This window comes from Puntigrus tetrazona, chromosome 11 (genome assembly GCF_018831695.1).
Source record: "Puntigrus tetrazona isolate hp1 chromosome 11, ASM1883169v1, whole genome shotgun sequence".
Lineage (NCBI taxonomy): Eukaryota > Metazoa > Chordata > Actinopteri > Cypriniformes > Cyprinidae > Puntigrus > Puntigrus tetrazona.
Genome location: NC_056709.1, coordinates 12,576,011 through 12,596,010, shown reverse-complemented (window position 1 = coordinate 12,596,010; position 20,000 = coordinate 12,576,011). Strand labels below are relative to the sequence as shown.

Below are 20,000 nucleotides of genomic sequence, written 5' to 3'. Positions count from 1 at the left end.
TGTGCTTTTTACTACATAAATAAAAGTCATTGGTTTGATGAACAGGTAAATTCGCTATAAAAAAAAAAAAAAAATCGAAATTCTGCAGGATATAATTGCTGCATGTGGTGTTTTAATAAAAATACAGAAATACGTAATATGTATATCTATGATTCAGTGCGGTTTCTAGTTGAAATGAACACTAAAGCCAGTAAAACTCTGAAAACCTCTTAAAAACAAAGTATGATTTAGGAACCCGATCATATTTCAGGTGGCTATGAAGTTGAATTTCACTACAATTCTTTTAACACTTTTTACTAAATTGTACTTAGGGGATATTTTCAACAAGACTGTGATATATACATTTATAACACTATACTTTGTATTATCACCTTTTCATCAAGTCACAGAAAAGCAAACTCTACTGCAAGTGTTTAGCTCTTTATTTTTTATTATTATTTGCAAGTCTCTCTCAGTTTTTTCCCTTTTATTAAAGGCAGTGAAAAAATGTAGCTGTTTGAGCAAATGGGAGTGCAAAAATCCATTATTATTCTAATATATATATATATATATATATATATATATATATATATATATATATATAGATATATAGATATATATATATATATATATATATATATTATTTTTTCTTTTTTTATAGGCTATGAGGCTGTTCCTGAAGCACTCTTTTTTGCATTTCCACGTTTTTCTTTTTAGTAGCTTCTTACTGACGTCGCTCGAAACGATTTCGGGGTGTTTTCTACGTGTTTTCATATCATTTATGCATCGAACAACAGATACAAAATAATACAATAGACAATACAAAGCCAGGCACACAAAGAAGAGGGATTAAATGAAAATATAAATACAATAAGAGAAAAAGAAAAAGAAGACACACTCAATAAAGGCCTTCAGATCACTCGAACATTTTAAAGACTGATCGCCTTTCTATTAGTGCTTCTTTAAATAGTATACAAATAGCATTCCAATTCTTTATAAAACACTTTTCTATTAGAAAATGTACATTTATGAATGCAAAACAGTAATAAAATGAATAGCTTAATAACAAAAAAAAAACCTTGGCTGAAATACCCAAAAACAACATTTTCAAAAATGCAAATTAAAATAAAAGTACCTTTTGTTTGATAAACACAGAGACATCATGCAACAACTTTTTCAGCTCGCTTTTGCGCGACTTTTATTCGCGCTCTACGTCATCGGCGGCGCTGCCCTTTGACCTCCGCAGTGTCAGAAGTTTGCGCGTGACGTCATCCGTCTTTGTCCGGCCGCGGCGCGAGCTAAACGCCGTGGAAACAAACACCCGAGCGACGCACGATGTGATTTCGGCGACGTCCCAGACAGCGATTCCGAACGGACCCGTCAGCGTACGAGAAGATGTGCGATCTGAGCTCGGCGCTCACCGGAGAGGGCTGGTGAGTCTCCGCCGAGCGCTAACGGCTAGCGCCGCCGATGCTAACTCGTGTTTACATCCGTGCGCTCGCTCGGGTTTCAACGCGAGCTTTACTAGTTATGCTTCGTTTGCTATCGCGTGTAAGTTTCTGCAGCGACGCGCCGATTCTGACGCTTTAGCAGTTTATTCTTACGTGCACTTTTGGCTTTTGGGATGTTTGGTGCTGTTAGCGGCTACATCATTAGCACGACAACATATTAATTGCTAGTCTTTTGTCAGCGGCTGCGACTCTAAAATATATAATACTTAATATAATATATATGTGCCATATGTGATAGTTAAATAATCGCCTGCTGAAGTTTCTCAGTGGTTCTCTTGAATCAGTCTGGGCTGTCATGACAAGTTTAACAAGCTCCATTAAACTTCTTAAGAGCAACCAACAGCATTTTATTTTATTTTAAATAGTTAAAGGTCGATGAGCATTTATGTTCAGAACTTGAGCTCCGTTCCTATAGATCTCAGACTTTACTGTGCATATTAAATATTTATATTTTGCAGTATGGGGTCCAATGCTAATACCTTTATTAGCATTGGACACTTTACTGATCACACACACATGTGTATGTATATATATGTGTGTGTGTGTGTGTGTGTGTGTGTATATATATATATATATATATATATATATATATATATATATATATATATATATATATATATATTTGCAACAATACATTGACAGTTGTTTTGTTACAATGTTCTAAATAGTTTTTAATTATTATTTTTAGAAATATGCACCAATTTGCGTAATATATCAGAACATATATCTGAAAAATCTTTAATTATTTCTTTAGATCTCACTTTTTTTTATCACTTCAAAGATTCTAAAATATTGTCAGTGGTCCAAAAAAAAAAAAACACACACAACACTTTATTACTAATTACTAACACACTAATTACTTTCTAAATGCTATATCAAGCTTGATAAGTTAATGATTACAAGGATGGATAGGGGTTTTATTTTTTATTTTTTTAATAAATAAGTTCATAAATTATATTTGTCATACTTAAAGGACCAATTCTTACTATTAACTAATATTATTAATGAAGATTCTCTGCCTAATTACTGCATATTAATAGTGAGAAAGGTATACAAAATCATGCCTTTTAAGGTTAGATTTAAAGTGTTGATGTTAAATCCACTGTTGTATTGTTTATAAATATTCTATACTGTGTTAAATTCACTTACATAAGTGCCTAATTAAATTACCTTAAAAAAACAAACAAATGAGTAATCCTTACTTTTTTTAATGGCAAAAGTAATTTTTAGTAATTAGTGCTACTGAGAAAAACCTTTTAAAGGATGCATTAAATAACTTTAAAGTGCGCTTAATCTACAGATTCAAATAGATAACATTTAATTAAACATTTAAAAGTGCATTTTAACTTTCTGAATAGAAATATGTAGAAATAATATTAGATATTATATACGATATATTATATATTATATATATATATATATATATATATATAGTTTATATATATATATTTTATAAATTTTTAGGGTTGAGATATTTCTTATTTAAGGGTTGTTTACATCTAAAATGTTAAATCTCTGGCTGAGATCACACACCTTTCCTCTAAATGCACGCTTTTCTTCACAGGTACCTTACAGATGAAGGAATAGAGGAGTGTAAAAGTTCATCAGAGAAGGAGAAGACCTCACCGACTGACATCATCCAAGTAGCACTAAACGTAAGCGGTTTCTTTTTTATATTAAACGTCTAGTGTTGCACGTCTCTGTCAATCCGATCACGAACACCGCTATATCATTCACAGAGTGATCTGAGACCCATAGGAAAGAGCTTTCTGCCGGCGGACATCAACAGCGGACGGATAGAAAAGGTACATTTGTGTATTGAAATAACTGACTCGATTTGATTTAACGAAGCGCAGTTAAATAGCGCTTGCTAACGCTGCCCACAAGATGGCGCCGTCATTAAAGACAACACCAGCAGGGAAGAAATGAAGATGGAGTCAGAGGTGAAGAGGTAGAAGGACGTGACACTACTGCAGAATAATGGCACTGATCTGGTTTCTCTGCAACTATGAGCTCGCTTCATTACATCTGCAATAAATCCCTTTCGTTCTCCCGCAGTTGGAGGGTCCGTGTGTCCTCCAGGTGCAGAAGATTCGCAATGTGGCTGCCCCTAAAGATCACGAGGAGTCCCAGACGGCGCCCAGGATGCTGCGCGTGCAGATGACCGACGGCCACACGGCCTGCACCGGCCTCGAGTTCAAGCATCTGTCCAAAATCAGGTACCGCTCGCGTAGATCTTTTTAATTACGCACGCACTGACCTCCTATAGGGATTCGTACATCCGCGACGGCTAGCAGCGAGTGGGAGCTTGTGTCCGAAGCAAGCCCGGTATAATTAGACTAATTAAAGGTCAGGTCCCCGGATCGCACTTTCCACGTTCTTGGTGCTCAATGCAGCGAGGTGATGCTGCTTTAATAAAGGGAGGGAAGCAGGCTGACGTCTCACTCTTGGTGCGCTCAAGTGAAGTTCTCTTCCCTTTAAAATTCAGTCATGCACTTGCATTAAAAATATTAAAGCTGAAATTAAACCTAGTCAGGGTTTTAGTTGATTTAACAAAGGGCGGGAATGACATTTTATTAGTCCTTTCCTGCTAAACGCACACTTTAAGTTTTTAATTGTCGTTGAAAGTCACCTTTTTTGCTGAAAGATACAGTAAAAATTGTGAAATGTTTTTATTTTATTATTATTTTTTTTTAATGACACTTTTGTAAAACATAATTTATTCCTGTGATGCGTAGCTGAGTTTTTAGCATCATTGCTCCAGTCTTCAGTGTCACGTGATCTTGTAGAAATCATACCAATAGAATTATTATTATTATTATTATTAAGAATTTTCAAAAACAGTTTCATATTTTTGTGGAAACATTTAGTTTTTCACGACTTTTTGATAAATGGTTTTTAAAAAAACTGAAAGAGCATCAGTTTGAAATCGAAACCTGAAATGCCTTTACTGCGTTTTTAATTTATTTCATGCAAAAATGTAAAAATGCATTAAAAATTGCTTTAAAAATATTAAAGCTGAAATTAAACTTAGTCAGGGTTTTAGTTGATTTAACAAAGGGCGGGAATGACATTTTATTAGTCCTTTCCTGCTAAGCGCACACTTTAAGTTTTTAATTGTTGTTGAAAGTCACCTTTTTGCTGAAAGATACAGTAAAAATTGTGAAATGTTTTATTTTATTATTATAATTTTTTTAATGACACTTTTGTAAAACATAATTTATTCCTGTGATGCGCAGCTGAGTTTTTGGCATAATTTCTCCAGTCTTCAGTGTCACGTGATCTTTTAGAGATCATACCAATAGAATTATTATTATTATTATTATTATTATTATTGAGAATTATTATATAATTGAGAAACATTTATAATATAAACTTTTTGATAAATGGTTGAAAAAAAACTGAAAGAGAATCAGTCTGAAATAGAAATTTAAGTAAAAATGACTGCGTTTTTTTAATTCATTTCATGCAAAAATGTAAAAATGTATTAACTTCTTTAAAACGGTAGGCTTGTTGCTTACTGTTATTTAATAGTATGTGAAATAGTATGCAACATGCCGCTTTAAATAATCAAACAGCAGTATGCTGCGGCGTTGTTACACGACCTTATGTCGCGTGTTTAATTTAGCAAGCGGTGTCAAGTTATCATCTCGTAAATAAATACAGTAATAGCGTTTTTAATCTAATGGTGTGTAAAAGTGTTTCTCGGCAGTGGAGGAAAAGAGACGGTAAAAATGATGTTCCTTTCATTCGCCTCGAGCTCGAGAGCGGTGCATTGTGGGTAACGCTTGTTCATGCGGTTACAGCGCGCAGTTTGTCCGACGCGTGCGGTTTTTCCACGTTTTGAGGAAGTATGCTTGCTATGCACGCTGCATACTTGAGTAATAGCGCGAGTGATGGGGAATCTGTGCCCGCGGAGTTCTGTAGAAAGCTCCCTCCGCCCTCGCTCTTTGTTTATTAGATATTTTGGCTCGTTTGTTCGGGGGTTTATTGCTGTCGAACGTAAAGATTTGGCAAGTGACTGCCGTCGCTTTTTGTGAACGAGCGGCCGTAAAATCTAGTACCTCAGACATTTAATTGAAGCACGTCTAATTGCGGCGTATGATTTAATGAAATAACGTCTCGGCCCGTCAGACACCGTGAAGTGGCCTATAATGAGGCCAAAAACCCGGCGTTTGATTAAACGCAGCTCTTAATATGATAAAGAGGTCCTGTAATTGCCTTGAGCCAGACTAAAGAGGTTTTGATGTAGCGGGGGGGTGTATAAAAAGGGTTTTTCACTGCCGAGTCATTCGGGGTCGTGGTGTTGCTGCTTTTGAGGTTACTTCAGGCTCGTTTTCTCAACCCTAAACATCGGCGTCGGTGGAGAAAAACGTACCAAGAATGCGTTTGGATTCGTGTGTCACTGTAATGTTTTTTTTAGCGTCTTAAAACAACTTGTCATTCGATGTTTTGACAGCGCACAGAAAAGCGTTTGAACAGCGAAGCGGCAAGTTACACCCTTAATTTTAATCGTTCATCGTTTGAGGGCCTCGTTCAAATCGCTAACCTAGGGCTGTGCAATTAATGGAAATGCAGTTTCGGTTTCGCTAGGGCTGGGCGACACATCGCGTGTTACAGTCTAGATCCTCGACGGCGCTCTGTTTGGAAGCAGCCGATGGGTTTACTGCTTCACGGACTACATTTGTGTGACCATAGCATGCGCTGTATGTTATGCAAATACAACAAGCGCGATTATCATGCACCTTTCCGGTGGAAAATTAGAAAAAGCCAGCAAATCGGTTTTCAGAAAACCCACTTATGATGATTTGTTGAAGGTTGTTTAAATGCGTTGTTTATGCGGGGTCGGAAAGCTCTGAGATTTTATATAAAAATTTTTTTAATTTTTGGCCCGAAGACGAATAAATGTTTTGCGGTTTCGGAACGACGCGAGAGTGAGTAATTATTGACAGAATTAAAAAAAAATATTTTTTGGCAAACTAACCCTTTAAAGCCACCGCAGCAGCAGCAAAAAAGTCCTGCTGCAGACTTTGCTTACTATTAATCAGGCAATAAAAGACAAAAACTCGTTTGTAGCGCGTTTAATTCTTACAGTAAAATGTCCTTTCCTTTTTTTGTTTTTATTGTATCGCTGACTCTTTAACTGTTTTTCGATGTTATTTTTAACGACCTCGAAAATGTTGTGTTGTGTAATGCCCCTGGCGTCACAGTGTCCTCGTTCATAGAAAATAACGGATGTTCTGCAGCGAATGGGTGCCGTCAGAACGAGAGTCCCAACAGCTGATCAAAACGTCACGGAAACGTCTGGAGGAGGCGTAAAGTCCACAATGCCTAACGTTTCCTCCACTTAAAGTCTTATTACCGAGTGAGGACGTGTTAAGCAGATTTTCTTTTAGGTGTGGTTTTAATGTAGAAAAAACTAAAATACTATTTTCTTGTAAAAATGATTACTTGGCCCAAAACACAAGGGAACGGGACGCTGTGTAATCTTGTAAAGCCGCTTCAGACTCCCAACAACCTTTTCTGCCCTTTTCTTGTACTCCCCTTCCTTTAACCCCGGTTTCAGATCTTCTGATTGGCTCGAACCCCACCAATCCCGCGTCTCCGTTACCGCTCTCCGTCGCGATGGCCGCCGGCCAGCAGCTACAGGTGGAGACTGTGTTGTCGAGTCGTTTGAAGAACAGAGCTCTCTTTATTCATCCGTTCCTCTGGCCGCTCTCTCTCTCTACATCCATCCCCGTCGCCGGCACGCAGAATGAAACTCGCCAGTGTTCGTTTCAACCCAAAGCTCCCTTTATTCAACCGCTGAGCGGACATGCGTTATTTTAAAGCGTCTGTGAATGCTCGCGTAGTTTGACTTTTTGGTTGTTTTGTTTTCAATTTGGTTCGGTGTCACAAAACGAGATTCCAATTTCCAAAAAAAATGCTGTTTTTTTGACTTTCTGTGCAAAGAATCCCGACGAGCCGGTTTCCATTTAAGGAAGATTGCGGTAATGATGGTCAAAATTCAGCTTTGCATCATGGGAATGAATTATGTTCTGAAATGTATTCAAATGTTATGTTAATAATATATTTAAAAACGTACTCCATCCGTTTCGATCGAATAAAAACGTCCTTGGTGCTTTTTAAGAGCGTTATCAACCCTAAACTTTCAAAAAGGAAGTTCGTGCGAATGCAGCCAAAGCTTTGCAGAGTTACGAGAACAGAAAGGGCATGCATGTAAAACAATATTTCGGCTTGGTATGCTTGCTTTACGAAAAAGCAAGTTGTTTTTACAATTCTGTTTAGCGTCACTCATTTCAAATGATTATTTCACCTTCAAATGGTAGCGAGATTGTTTGTTTGTTTGAAAGAAGAGAAGCATCGTTCTGGAACAAACGGTGTGTTTTGTGACGTCTCCAGAGAGTCGGTATCGAACCCCGCATCCCTTTGAGCTCGGCGTGGATGAGCCGGTCAGGAAGGCCGTCCAGCTCCCGGGGCTCTTCTAATGAGAGGACCGGGGAAAGTTGGACTTGTGTTTTTGAGGGCGAGTGTGTTTGGCGTGTAGGAGAGCGCGTGGTGTATTTTTAGCAGGAGCTTCTTCTGCAGTGCAGAGCGGTGCATTAACATTTGATCAGGGTGCAGGCGAGGGGACACATTTGAGGAAATAAGCCTGCGTTTTGGAAAATTCACTGCTTCACTTCCCTCCTCGGGGTATTAGAGTGTTTGTGAGGGGAAAATAGAGTTTCTTCCTCTTCCTCTCTCTCAATCCATCCCTTCTCCCCCACTTTAATCTTTAATTAAAGTCAAACAGCCAGCTCTTAATCCCAACTTACAGCAAATGCCCCACACACTAACTAAAGCTGAAACACATCGGAGAAAAAAAACCTGATTGGCAACCAGGAAATAGAAGCAAGTAAAGCAGAGAAGTGCAATTATGAATTTTAAAATCTCTCACTCCTTTTTTTGGAAAGTCACAGCAGATGCCAAATAAGGAAAACTGACCTATTTTGGGGTGAATCTGAGGAAAACTCTCAAGAAATCCCTGGGTCACGTTACGCCACAAATCCAAAAAAAAAATTATATTTTCATGTAATTCAAGGAAATTACGGCTATTACAGTTAAACTCCAAATAATATACATTTCTGAAGGATCATATGACACTGAATAAAGATGCAGAAAATTCTGAAAAAAAGTGTGTGTGTGTGTGTGTGTGTATATATATATAAATATTTTTATATATATATATATATATATATATATATATATATATATATATATATATATATATATATATATATAATATAAAAATATTTTTTAATTATTTCTATTATATATATATTATAAAAAATATATAATAAATTAAAAAAGAAATATATATTTTAATTAAAAAAGATATATATATATATATATATATATATATATATATATATATATATATATATATATATAAAATTAAAAAGATATATATATATATATATATATATATATATATATATATATATATATATATATATATATATATATAAAGCCGTTATTTGGAATCATAATAGTATTTCATAATATTCCTCATTTTGCTCTATTCTTGAAATGCAGCTTTGGTTTCACGCAATGAATTGGAGGCATGAATTTGATTTCTGCTCCGCTTTCAGTCTGAACACTCCTCCTGGAACCAAAGTGAAGCTCCTGGGGGCCGTTCAGGTTAAAAATGGCCTCCTGCTATTGGACGATTCCAAGATCGCGGTTCTCGGAGGCGAAGTGGATCACATGATCGAGAAGTGGGAGTTGCAGAGGGTGAGGTGTATGTTTCAATGTGAATATTTTATGCATATATATATATACACACACACACACACACACATTACGCACGGCAGCGAGCTGGATTTGTTTTTATTGCTTTTATGTAATTGAGATTGTATATTCGTATTTAATATCTCCTTAGCTACTCCAAAAAGACGAAATATGAATACCACCACCTACATTTATAAATAAACAGCTTGACCTGTGCCAAATGAACCAATCGTAACAGAGGTCATCTGCATACAGAATTTTTAACTATGTACTGTATGTGTCAGGGAGTTGGTATAAAACATGAAACTACACTAATTTACAACCGTTTTACTGCAGAACCCTTCACTGACATTATAAGTGGGCTCGAGGAAAAAAAATTGAGTTGCAAAAATGTGACCCCCTTTAAAAAGGTTCTGTTCATTAAAACTTAAGAAACGGTGTCAGTGTCTGTAACCATCTGTTAATATTCATCACGCTGTAGCTCGCTGATGGATGACACATTGGCAACAGATGATTTATTTTAATTATCAATCAAAGCCAGATAGCACGAAGACGCATTGCTCTATTCATCTAGACGAGTAAATAAGTTCAGTTCAAAGATTATTCTCTCTGATGGATCAGGGTTATCGTAACGAACTAAAACTGAAAACTATAATAAAAAAAAAAAAATAAAATAAAATCAACTTTTAACTGGAGAAAAAAAACACTTGGCATCATTTCTCATTTTAATGAAGTATAAAGTAGCGTGAATAAAACGAATATTTTATATATTATATAATATATTAATATAATATATTAACTAAAAGACAAACACCCAGCAAAATAGACAAACTAAAATGAAAATAAAACATTTTACCAATATTTTGAATCTATCATCGATATGCTGTTAAAGTAATCCTGCATTGACTTGAACGTCGCGTTACATTTAATCTCCAACTTTTTCCTCACAAAAGAGCCTGGCCAAACACAGCCGGAGAAACATTGCCGCAGAAGGCGGACCTCCTCCGTTCGTTCCCTTCGGACAGGTTAGAGCTTCTTGACCTTTGACCTTTGGGTCGGTTTGGCTCTGAATGCGTGGATGGCGTGTAATCTGTCGCGGCCTCTCTGTAGAAATGCGCTCATAAGGAGCAGGTGGACAGCAGAGCGCTGGATCAGAGGAAGACCCTGCAGAGCGCCAACGCCGTCAAGTCTGCTGACGACAACGACGAGTTCGAGAAACAAAGAACCGCTGCCATCGCCGAGGTCGCCAAGAGCAAAGAGGTGTGCTGTCGTCCTTAATTATTACCAGACATTATTAGCCTACCATACGAATACATTTTTGAAGATGCAGTTCGCGCGAAATTAATGCACACTACTGTTTGGGTTTTAAAGAGGTCTCTTCTTTGCTGCATTTATTCGATACGCATGCTGTAAAAACGTGGAAAATTATTACAAATTTAAAATAGCCGTTTTCGGTCAGCTTCTACTTTAAAAGGTCATTTATTCCTTCGATCAAAGGTGAGTTTTCTGCGTCATTACTCCTTCACAGACGCAAAAATGTCATAAATTTTGTAGCATTTCTCAACATTGTCAAGAATAATATTATATTTTATTATATAAAAAAAAAAGCTTTTTAGTAAGAATAAAAAAAAAATTAATTATTTTATTCCACGAGTGCTTATTAAATTGACCAAATTTACATTTTAAAATATATTCAAAAACATAACTTTAAAATTGCCGTAATTGCAATATTTTTGAGCAAGTAAACGGGAAAAGACTTTTCATAAGCACGTTAACGTTTGACCAGATTTCAGCGTTTTGCATTGTGCGCAGATATTGGCATTTCGCTTCAGAATAAATATGATTTTCATCCCCTGCAACAAAGTAGCACCTTTTGATAATGAAATATTGATATGTTAAAGCAATATTTAATTGAATTCGTTCGTTCTCATGACTGCGTCCTTAGGCCACGGGTGAACTTAATATCCTCCGATATTTAATTAAGAAATGTTTGATTTCGAGTGTGTAATTGCAAAGGTAACGTGACAAGTGAGCGCCGCGCAAATGATTAAACGCAACAGCACCGCGGCTTGATTTGAACTTTAAAACGCATTTACGATGTCCCCCGAAAACGTCAGCCCTCAAGCCGCTGGAGACGCACAGGTTTTTTTTATCGCGCATCTGTTGATCAGTTTGTTTGTGACAGGCGCGCACGTTCGGCGGCGGAGGCAACGCCGGCGGAAACCTCGCCAACCCGGGATCCACCTACAAGAGCCGGGACGCCCATCAAAGACGACGAGAGGAGAGGGAGAAGCCGTGGACGGAGAACAAGTCAGAAGGAGTTTACAGAGATCTGGTGAGATCCGAGGATCCTGGTGAAAAGATGATTAGTGCTTCGTCGGCCGTTTCCAGCTCTTCCTCATGAACCGAATTATTCCTAAAACACGGGAGAAGATGCAAATAGAACGAAACTAATTATCATAACCTTTAGATCCGGAATCTGGTTTAGCGAATTATGCAGCTGTTTTTCTGCAGTCCTCACTGATTTGATCACGTCTACTGACTGAAACCAACGAGTCTGTTCCAGTGATGCATCATAACCGCGTTTAGCGTCGTTCTGTTACTCGGTGATCACGGTTTGGGTGATAAAACTCGCTCGTGCTTTACTTTCTTCTCAAAATGCCGAAAATAATTCATCTCAAATCTCCTTTTGCATTTAAAAAAATTGCATTTATTTAATTAAAAAATCGTGAATGTAGTGAAATGCTGTTAAAATTATTGTTGTTGTTTTTTTTTATGTGAAATGCAATTTATTCCTGTGAGTTTTCAGCACCGTTACTCAAGAAATATTTCCAGTTTAAAACCGAGTCTGACACTTTAAGTGTTTCTGGATGCTTTGACTAGAACAGCGTTTTTGTTGTGACGGTGCCGACATTTTAATACGCGTTAATGTCCCGTTTTTCTATTTCTTTGTTTGTAAAAAGTACAAAGTCATGCTGACCTCAGTCGTTTTAACCACATGCAAGGAGAAAATAATTGAGCTAAGTGCTTCATTTAGACTTTGAAAATAAGGGGATGAACATTTCTCTATAAGGTGTTTTTTGTTGTTGTGCTAATGGATTAAAATTCACTTTTATGTTAACTATCCTCAGAAACGCGTCAAGTGCCCCAAAATTGTAAGATGTGCTTTGTTATAATTAAATGCATTATTTCGCGTATCTTCCCTAGTAGGAGATGAATCGATGGCTTATGTAAGCACCGGTCTGTTTGTGCTTTCTGTTTCCTTTGTCCGTGATTTTTATGCGTTTTCTGACGACCTTCAAGGTCGCCGAATCCTTTCTGCTGTTTCATGGTGCTGCTTCTCTCTCTCCGAGGTGGATGAGCGCGCTTTGAGGGACATCATGGAGATGGGCTTTAACCGAGAGGCAGCCAGACAGGCCCTCCTGGATAACAACAATAACCTGGAGGTGGCCCTCAACCTGCTGCTCACCGGATCAAACCAGCCCAGAGTGGCCCAGACGGAGCAGAGCCGCCCACCGCCTCGAGGTAAAACCTTCAAGCGCTGGGAAAACAACCGGAAACCTTCAGATCGTTGCCAGATACGCAGCCGCTCAGGAAAGCAGGCTGCGTTGGCTGTAGGGTCCATTTATACACAAGTTGTGACATAAAATTAGTGCTTTAAATAAAACCCATTGACGGGAACCTAGCATGCCTATTTGATTAATTCGTGTTTTAATTAGCGCTTGTTTGTCTTTTTTTTTTAATGATGGTTTATTTGTTCTCTGACAGGAAAGGGTCGTGGACGGGGACGCTCCAGACAAGATGAGGATGAGGAGGCAGGAGGAAGGCCATCTGGGCCCAGCACACTGTTTGACTTCCTGGAGTCAAAAATGGGGACGTTGTCTGTTGACGGTACACTCAAGTTGTTTTACCTTTTATGTTTTAAATTTTGTAAAATGCTGATAATATTAGTGCTGCATAAAGTTTGATGCCAATAATGAAATATTCATTAATGTTTTAAATTTGTTACAATTTATATATATATATATATATATATATATATATATATATATATATATATATATATATATATATATATATATATATATAAAAATTGTAACAAATTTAAAACATTAATATATATATATATATATATATATATATATATATATATATATATATATATATATATATTATTTTTTTTTTTTTTTTTTTTTTTCTTAAATTTTTTTACATTTATTTAGCGTTATTTCATTTTAGTTTTAGGTTAAGCAATTTTTGTATTTTATCTTTAAGCTTATTTTAGTTTTCAAGACAACATTTCTAATTTAAGATCTTTTAAGTTCCAGATTTTTACCTATTTCAGGTTGATTTATAATCAACTAACGATGTTTCTACTTTACATTATAATATTTTGATATTATTGATATTTATAACAATATTGTGCGGATTGCTCTCAAGCTGTGCATTTATTTGTATTAAAAGTGGGATAGAGTACGGTTGGTATCTGGAAGAAAAACATCATCATTTATTTTAAGGTTGTGATCGGCTCAACTATAAATGATCGATTTAAAACTACTGTATAATTTCCTATTGTATGCATTCCTGCTGAAACCAATCTTAATAATGGCAACATTGTACCAAGATTTTTAATCTCCTCTTATGTAGAAGTCCCAGTGGGCTGCAGAACTGCGCGGCGTCAAACAGATGGCCAGTCCCAAATGAAGGCGCTCTATTAGTCAGCTTTAGATAAGTCTCTGTGGCTGGTAAGCTCTGCCTGACATATGGCTTTAGGAGAAAACAGACAGGGCTAATATGTGGAGAAACGGTTCGTCTTCCGCTGTTTTAACTCGCTGTTGTTTTAACATCCAGGCTCTTGGTTTTGAGTCAGAATGACCTGAAGCACGCTGTAATTGCGCTTTCGAGGCGCCCTGCATCATCACGGCGCTCCGCGTTCAAGTTGATATTTCTGCGAAGAACCTGACAGCTTTCTTGAATGAACTTGGTTATTACCGCTTGTTCGTTTGACGCGTTTCTTGACATCCTAAAAGGTCGCTTAAATGCATGCCGTGAAGTTCAAGACGCTAAAAATATGCAAAACAACAGGTAAAAGGCTCTTCTGATTTGCCGTTTGGGAGCTTTTTCTTCACGAATACAGAAGAAATCCATTTCGTTTAATTTAGTTTGGCGTAACCCTAACCCTAACTTGTATTATAAAAGAATTGTCCTTTGTCGAGGCTCCCGTTTTAATGATAACATTAAAATCCTATAATCAAAAGCATGTCCGACTAATTAGAACTTTTAATAAACCTCTGTTAAATTTAAAGTCAAGCAAAATGATTTTTTAGGGCCCTATGAAATCATTCCCCCCCTCAAATTCTGTTTTCCATTACATTTTTTTCTAGAAATGCTTTTTAATAGTTACACTTAAGTGTCATAATCAAACAGCAGATCTGATTAATTGATATATTAATGAATATAATATAAAATTTTTAATAATTTATTTTTTAATTTAATTATGTAATTTAATTTATTTTAATGAAATCCTTTTTTTCCCCATTTTTTTATGGTGTAATTCTAATGATCAAAAAGCATTTCTAATCGATTAAAACCTGAATTATTTCGGGGTTTTTATTTTTTTTAGAAAATGTTAAATATTTATAATTTCAGAAAGCGTCTGTCAGATTTATTGTTTAATACAAATTTACTATAAAAAAATATAGTAATCAAATAAAGCGAGAAAATAAACTAATTCATCTTGTGTAATGTGGTCAACCGAAAATGTATAATTTTTACTGTAATTTTACTTTTTTTTTTTTTTTTATTTGGGCAACAAAATGCTTCTCAAAAAGCGTTTTGTTACAATATGAACTAAATTATGGGAGATTCTTTAAAAAGTTTTAATTTTAAATTCTGTTATTGTTACTGTTGCTTTTCATCATAGGCCCTTACTACATTTACACATTTTTTTTAATCAGTTGATTTACTTTTTTCTCATGATTAACCCTCTAGAGGCAAAGAACCAGCCTTCACTACAAGACCACCAGTTTAAGATGACTTTCCCCAGCACCGAGCAAACGTCCAGAGATGCCACCCAGTCCAAACACCCCCCTCGAAACGAGGGCCGCTCGCAGAGAAACGACAGACCTCCACGCTTCCAGAAGGACGGAGACTTTCCTAAACCCAGCGCAGCCGCCTCCAGCATCTCCCAACCACAGAAATGGAGGGACGGGGAGCGAACGGGGAGAGGAGGATCAGAGCGGTGGAAGAACGACGCTCAAGATGCTAAAAATACATACAGCTTGATGGGGAAGTCCAGGGAACAGCAGGGTCCCGTCGGGTTAAAAGAGTATAGCGGGTCGAAAAGCTTCCCGCAGGAGCCGTATAACGGCGGATTGAAAGAACAGGACGGGACGGGACCTGCTTCGTTTAGGAAAAACCAATCAAACGGTCCCGCGGCACCCAAATACCCGAATCCTGCTGCGTCGGTCACGGATCCCAAATCTAGAAACGAACCCAACAACAGGAGGAAAGGCAAGCCAGACAGACCCAATTCGGGCTACTTCGAGCGCCCCCAAGATGTGACGAAAAAAGACTTTTCGCAAGACCCCGGATCGGGTCAGGTGATCAAAATGGGCGGGGTTTCGAACACGCAGCTCCCCAACGGCGATTTAGAACACAGGCGGAGCGGTCCAATCAAGCTGCATTCTTCAGCCCCGCCTCCAAAACAAACCAACGCGCATAACTCCGCCCCCAAGAAGCGATCCGGACCAATCAAAGGCCCGAGAGAGCCGGCGGACGCAAATAATCACGTCAACTGGAGGGCCGGGGACCAGTGTCTAGCGCTCTACTGGGAAGACAATAAAGTGAGTGGTTTGCGTTATTTTAAAGTTGCGTCGGTTCCAGAAGTGTTTTATTTTCATTCATTTTTCGTGTAGTAAGAGTCTTTGTTAAACCATTACAAACCTAAAAAAAAAAATAGCAAAGGTGTGCATTTAATGGCTATATTGAAGAAAAGAACTACAGTCCCATGATGCTTTGTGAATAACAGACAAATTAAAACCTATAGTAAGATACAAAACTGCTGTTTAAAATTTATATCTGTCTATACAGATATATTATAGGTTAAATGTAAAATATATATATGTGTATATATATATACATATACATACATATATGTATGTATTTGTGTATGTAGTTTTTCATAAGGAATTATGCTATTAAATTGATAAATTATAGTGCTGTCAAACAAAATAAGTTTGTGTACATAATATATGCATCTGTGCTGTGTATATTTATTACATATAGATATATAAATACAAATGTATATTTAATAAAAATGTTGTTAAATACATTTATATTTAAAATAAATGAAATAAAAATATGTACATGCAGCCTAAATACGTTAAAAATATGTACTATATGTGTGTGTATTTATATATACATAATATACACAGAAAAGACACACATAATACATGAACTTTAATTTTGGTTGCGTTTACGGACACGCCCACTGCTGTGATTGGCTAACATCTGTGCATAGACAATGATCATTACATATGGATCTCTTTTTACTGTAACAGGCAACTAATGGTGAATTACAGCATTATATTTAGGTCTAGTCCTGTTGCATCAATTGCTGCGGCTTCCTTTGAGCTGGTGTGGTGTTTATCTTGCCCTTTCGTGTTCACGTAAACCCTGTTTGTGTATTTGCGGCAGTTTTACCGGGCGAGAATCGACGCCATCCACCCGTCTGGATCCACGGCTGTGGTCGTGTTCAGCGATTACGGCAACTGCGAAGAAGTTCTGCTTCACAATATCAAACCTCTGCACATGGACGTGTGGGTAAGCAACAGATCACACGAGATCCTTGAGAAAAGCTTCTTATATTCTTGCTTACTGACATTACTTACTTTCTTACCTTTTCTTTCTTTCTTTGTTCATTCATGTATTTAAACGATCAGATTTAAGTCTAATAAATACGTATTCTGCTTTCCCAATATTTGTCACTGCCAATTTTTTCGAACATCCTTGTACGTTGGAGAGCCATCATAAAGGGTTTTATATATTTTCTTTTAATACATAAAAAAAGAAAAACATTTATTTACTTAATAGTATTGTAAAAAAAAAATTTTTTTTAAATATTTAATTATTTCTTTCAGTTTATATTATTTATTTATTTGAAATAACCAGAATTACACTTTTGCTGCCATTTTATTTTATTTAAAGACCAGTTTGTATTATTAATGCTTAAAATATTAAATAGAAAATATAAATGTATTAAATACATAAAATATTTACATTAATGACTATTTATTTAATCCAATTTTAGTTTTGGCTATTTTATAGTTTCTTGGCTATATAGTTTTTATTAAAAAAACATTTCTGCCTTCTCTGTGTGCAGTAGACTTTTATTTTATTATATTTTATTATTTTATTTTATTTATCAGTAACATCAGTCACTCATTCCTTGTAACTTCTTCACAGGATGACGAAGATATTTACTATGAGAATTCACTTGAATTTCGACGAGGAGGAGACGGACAGCCTCGCCGCTCTCGACCGACGCAACAATACTACCAGCCGCCGCGTGCAAGAGACTGACACACACACACACACACACACACACACACACACGCACGCACACAAAGCAGCACTCACAACCTTTCACTTGCAAGGAAACTCATCTGATTCGCTCATTACTCCTGGAAAAAAAAACAAAAAAAAACAATTAGTGCTCTTTTGGTAAACCTACATGCTTAGGTCAGGACTAGATCGGGTTTACGGCCGTTACTCTTCTAGCATCGTGTCGTTTCTATAGAACAGTATAAATGCAACATGATGTTCTCTGCCCATGCAGGTAATTATCGTCTCGTTATCCGTAAGTAAATGACTCTAATTGGGGAAAATGACGTGCAGTTTGTTGTACCTTTTCCGAAGCGTCATTAACGGCTAAACGCATAAGAAATGCTAATCGGTCGAATATCAGAATATTTCATTCCAAAATAAAAGAATAGGAAATCATATTTGCAATGTGACATTATTAGAGTTTTCTTTAATTAGGGCTTCATTAATAATTAGGAATGGGAATCGTTAATAATTTATTGCTGTTATTAAAAACTTTTTTTTTTTTTTTTATAGCAGTATTTTTTTATTGTATTACTGTATCTCTCTAGCGGAATACTAGAGTAAAAGAAAAATATTACAGTAGCTTCAGTCGCGCAGAACTCAAAATTTCAGTAATGAGAAAAATATGCAAATGAAAATGTCACGATGCAAAAAAAAAAAAATCTGAACGATCCTTAAATGGGCTTCATTTTCTTTATGCAAGGTTTCTTGTTTTTGATTTTGGGGTGAAATGTGACCTGGGCACGAGAAGTAATCAGAGTCACTAAAAAACGATGCCGTCACGTGACGATGCTTCGGTTACACGCCTGACTGAATCCGTACGCTCGGTTAAGACTGCAGCGACAATGCAACAAAACCGTATCCGCGTTTGATCTCGAAGACGGTTTTTAAAACTCAAAGACTGATGATTTGATCTCTAGCTGAGGAGATGAAAGAACATATCTCAACTCTATCTGATCCCTGCCTCGGCACGGGAGACGGATCCGTAAGGGCTTGCAGCACATGTTGCGTCGATGAATTCTGGACTCTGTGAAACTTGCCATGCAAAACGGCTGCTGTACACGGTGACTATTTGTAAAGGACTTGATATTAATGATTATAAAAGCGCTATGCTCTTTTGTTCAATCCCTGTGCATCCTTCACTTGTTTTTGCTGCTTCTTTTGATTTATTTCGGCAGCGATTCGAGATCCTTAAAGGGACGGTGCACCCAAAAATCAAGTCGATAACAAACATGGGCTTTTGGGTTACGAGCGTTGTAAATGTGCTTATACAAAAAATGTAAATATGCTAACGGTTTACTCCCTCTCAGGCCGTTCGAGGCGTGGATGGGTTAGGAGGAGAAACGCGGCACTGCGGCACTTCTTCAGCAATGGATGCTCTGCGGTGAATGGGTGCCGTCGGAACGAGAGCTGATAAAATCGTCGCAATAATCTACACCGCTCCAGTCCATCAGTTAACGTCTTTAGAGTTTGTGGGAGTCCTGTAAAACGCAAGCTTTTTGGAGAGAAAAAAGACGTTTACAAGCCAAAACGGCTCTAAACAAAAGGTTTTGTGGAGTTTGTAGGTGGAGTTTGACGTGAGAGACAACAAAGGATGGACGTTTTCCCACATTGTTATGGATTACGGGCTATATTTTGAGGAAAAGCAATGGTTAAAAATGTCTAGGTGCAGGCAAACATGGAGTTTTAGCTTCTTGAGACGGATTGGAGTGCATTGCGATGTTTTCATAAGCTGTTCGGACTCTCGTTCCGACGGCACCCATTCGCTGCAGAGCGCCCATTTTTGGGGCGAGATATTCCTTTTAGCGTTGCACGCCGCAAACATCCGATACTTAATCAAACGTTAGGTCAGACATGCTGCTGTTTGCACACAAAGTCGGACACCGAACGGCAGCTACTAGTTAATATTTATCAGGGTTTAAACGTGCCGCCTGCCATCTGTCGCTCACCGATTTTGAAGTGTTTTTTTCTGTATTTCGTAGGACGCGGGACAGGTCAGGAGTAGCTCAGAGTTGAGAACAGAAGTCAGTGATATTGAATGAGCCCCGAGCCAGAGCCTCGTGTCTTCCCTTATCAGCAAACATCGGACTGCGGTGCGTCCCTCCAGCTTCATTTGTTGTAGCCAGTGAAGCG

General features: G+C 37.2%; 2 protein-coding genes across 2 annotated transcripts in view; one reads left to right on the top strand and one right to left on the bottom strand.

Moving 5' to 3' along the window:
- LOC122353861 (G protein-coupled receptor 137Ba-like) overlaps nucleotides 1-20,000 on the bottom strand; it is a 1,117,577-nt gene that overhangs the window by 274,111 nt on the left and 823,466 nt on the right. The gene's annotated exons all lie outside the window — the stretch shown is intronic.
- On the top strand, nucleotides 1,224-18,992 carry tdrd3 (tudor domain containing 3). The gene is made up of 13 exons (XM_043251731.1): nucleotides 1,224-1,412; nucleotides 3,055-3,145; nucleotides 3,230-3,295; nucleotides 3,549-3,709; nucleotides 9,122-9,263; nucleotides 10,214-10,285; nucleotides 10,371-10,520; nucleotides 11,446-11,595; nucleotides 12,614-12,785; nucleotides 13,029-13,151; nucleotides 15,252-16,105; nucleotides 16,959-17,084; nucleotides 17,727-18,992. The coding sequence occupies exons 1-13, from the start codon at nucleotides 1,375-1,377 to the stop codon at nucleotides 17,841-17,843; spliced, it is 2,262 nt and encodes a 753-aa protein (XP_043107666.1). The 5' UTR covers nucleotides 1,224-1,374; the 3' UTR covers nucleotides 17,844-18,992.

Coding starts and splice junctions, on each gene's coding strand:
- tdrd3 (XM_043251731.1), top strand. CDS start 1,375: ATGTGCGATCTGAGCTCGGCGCTCACCGGAGAGGGCTG. Junction 12,786..13,028: donor GAGCCGCCCACCGCCTCGAG/GTAAAACCTTCA, acceptor GTTCTCTGACAG/GAAAGGGTCGTGGACGGGGA. Junction 13,152..15,251: donor GGGGACGTTGTCTGTTGACG/GTACACTCAAGT, acceptor TTAACCCTCTAG/AGGCAAAGAACCAGCCTTCA.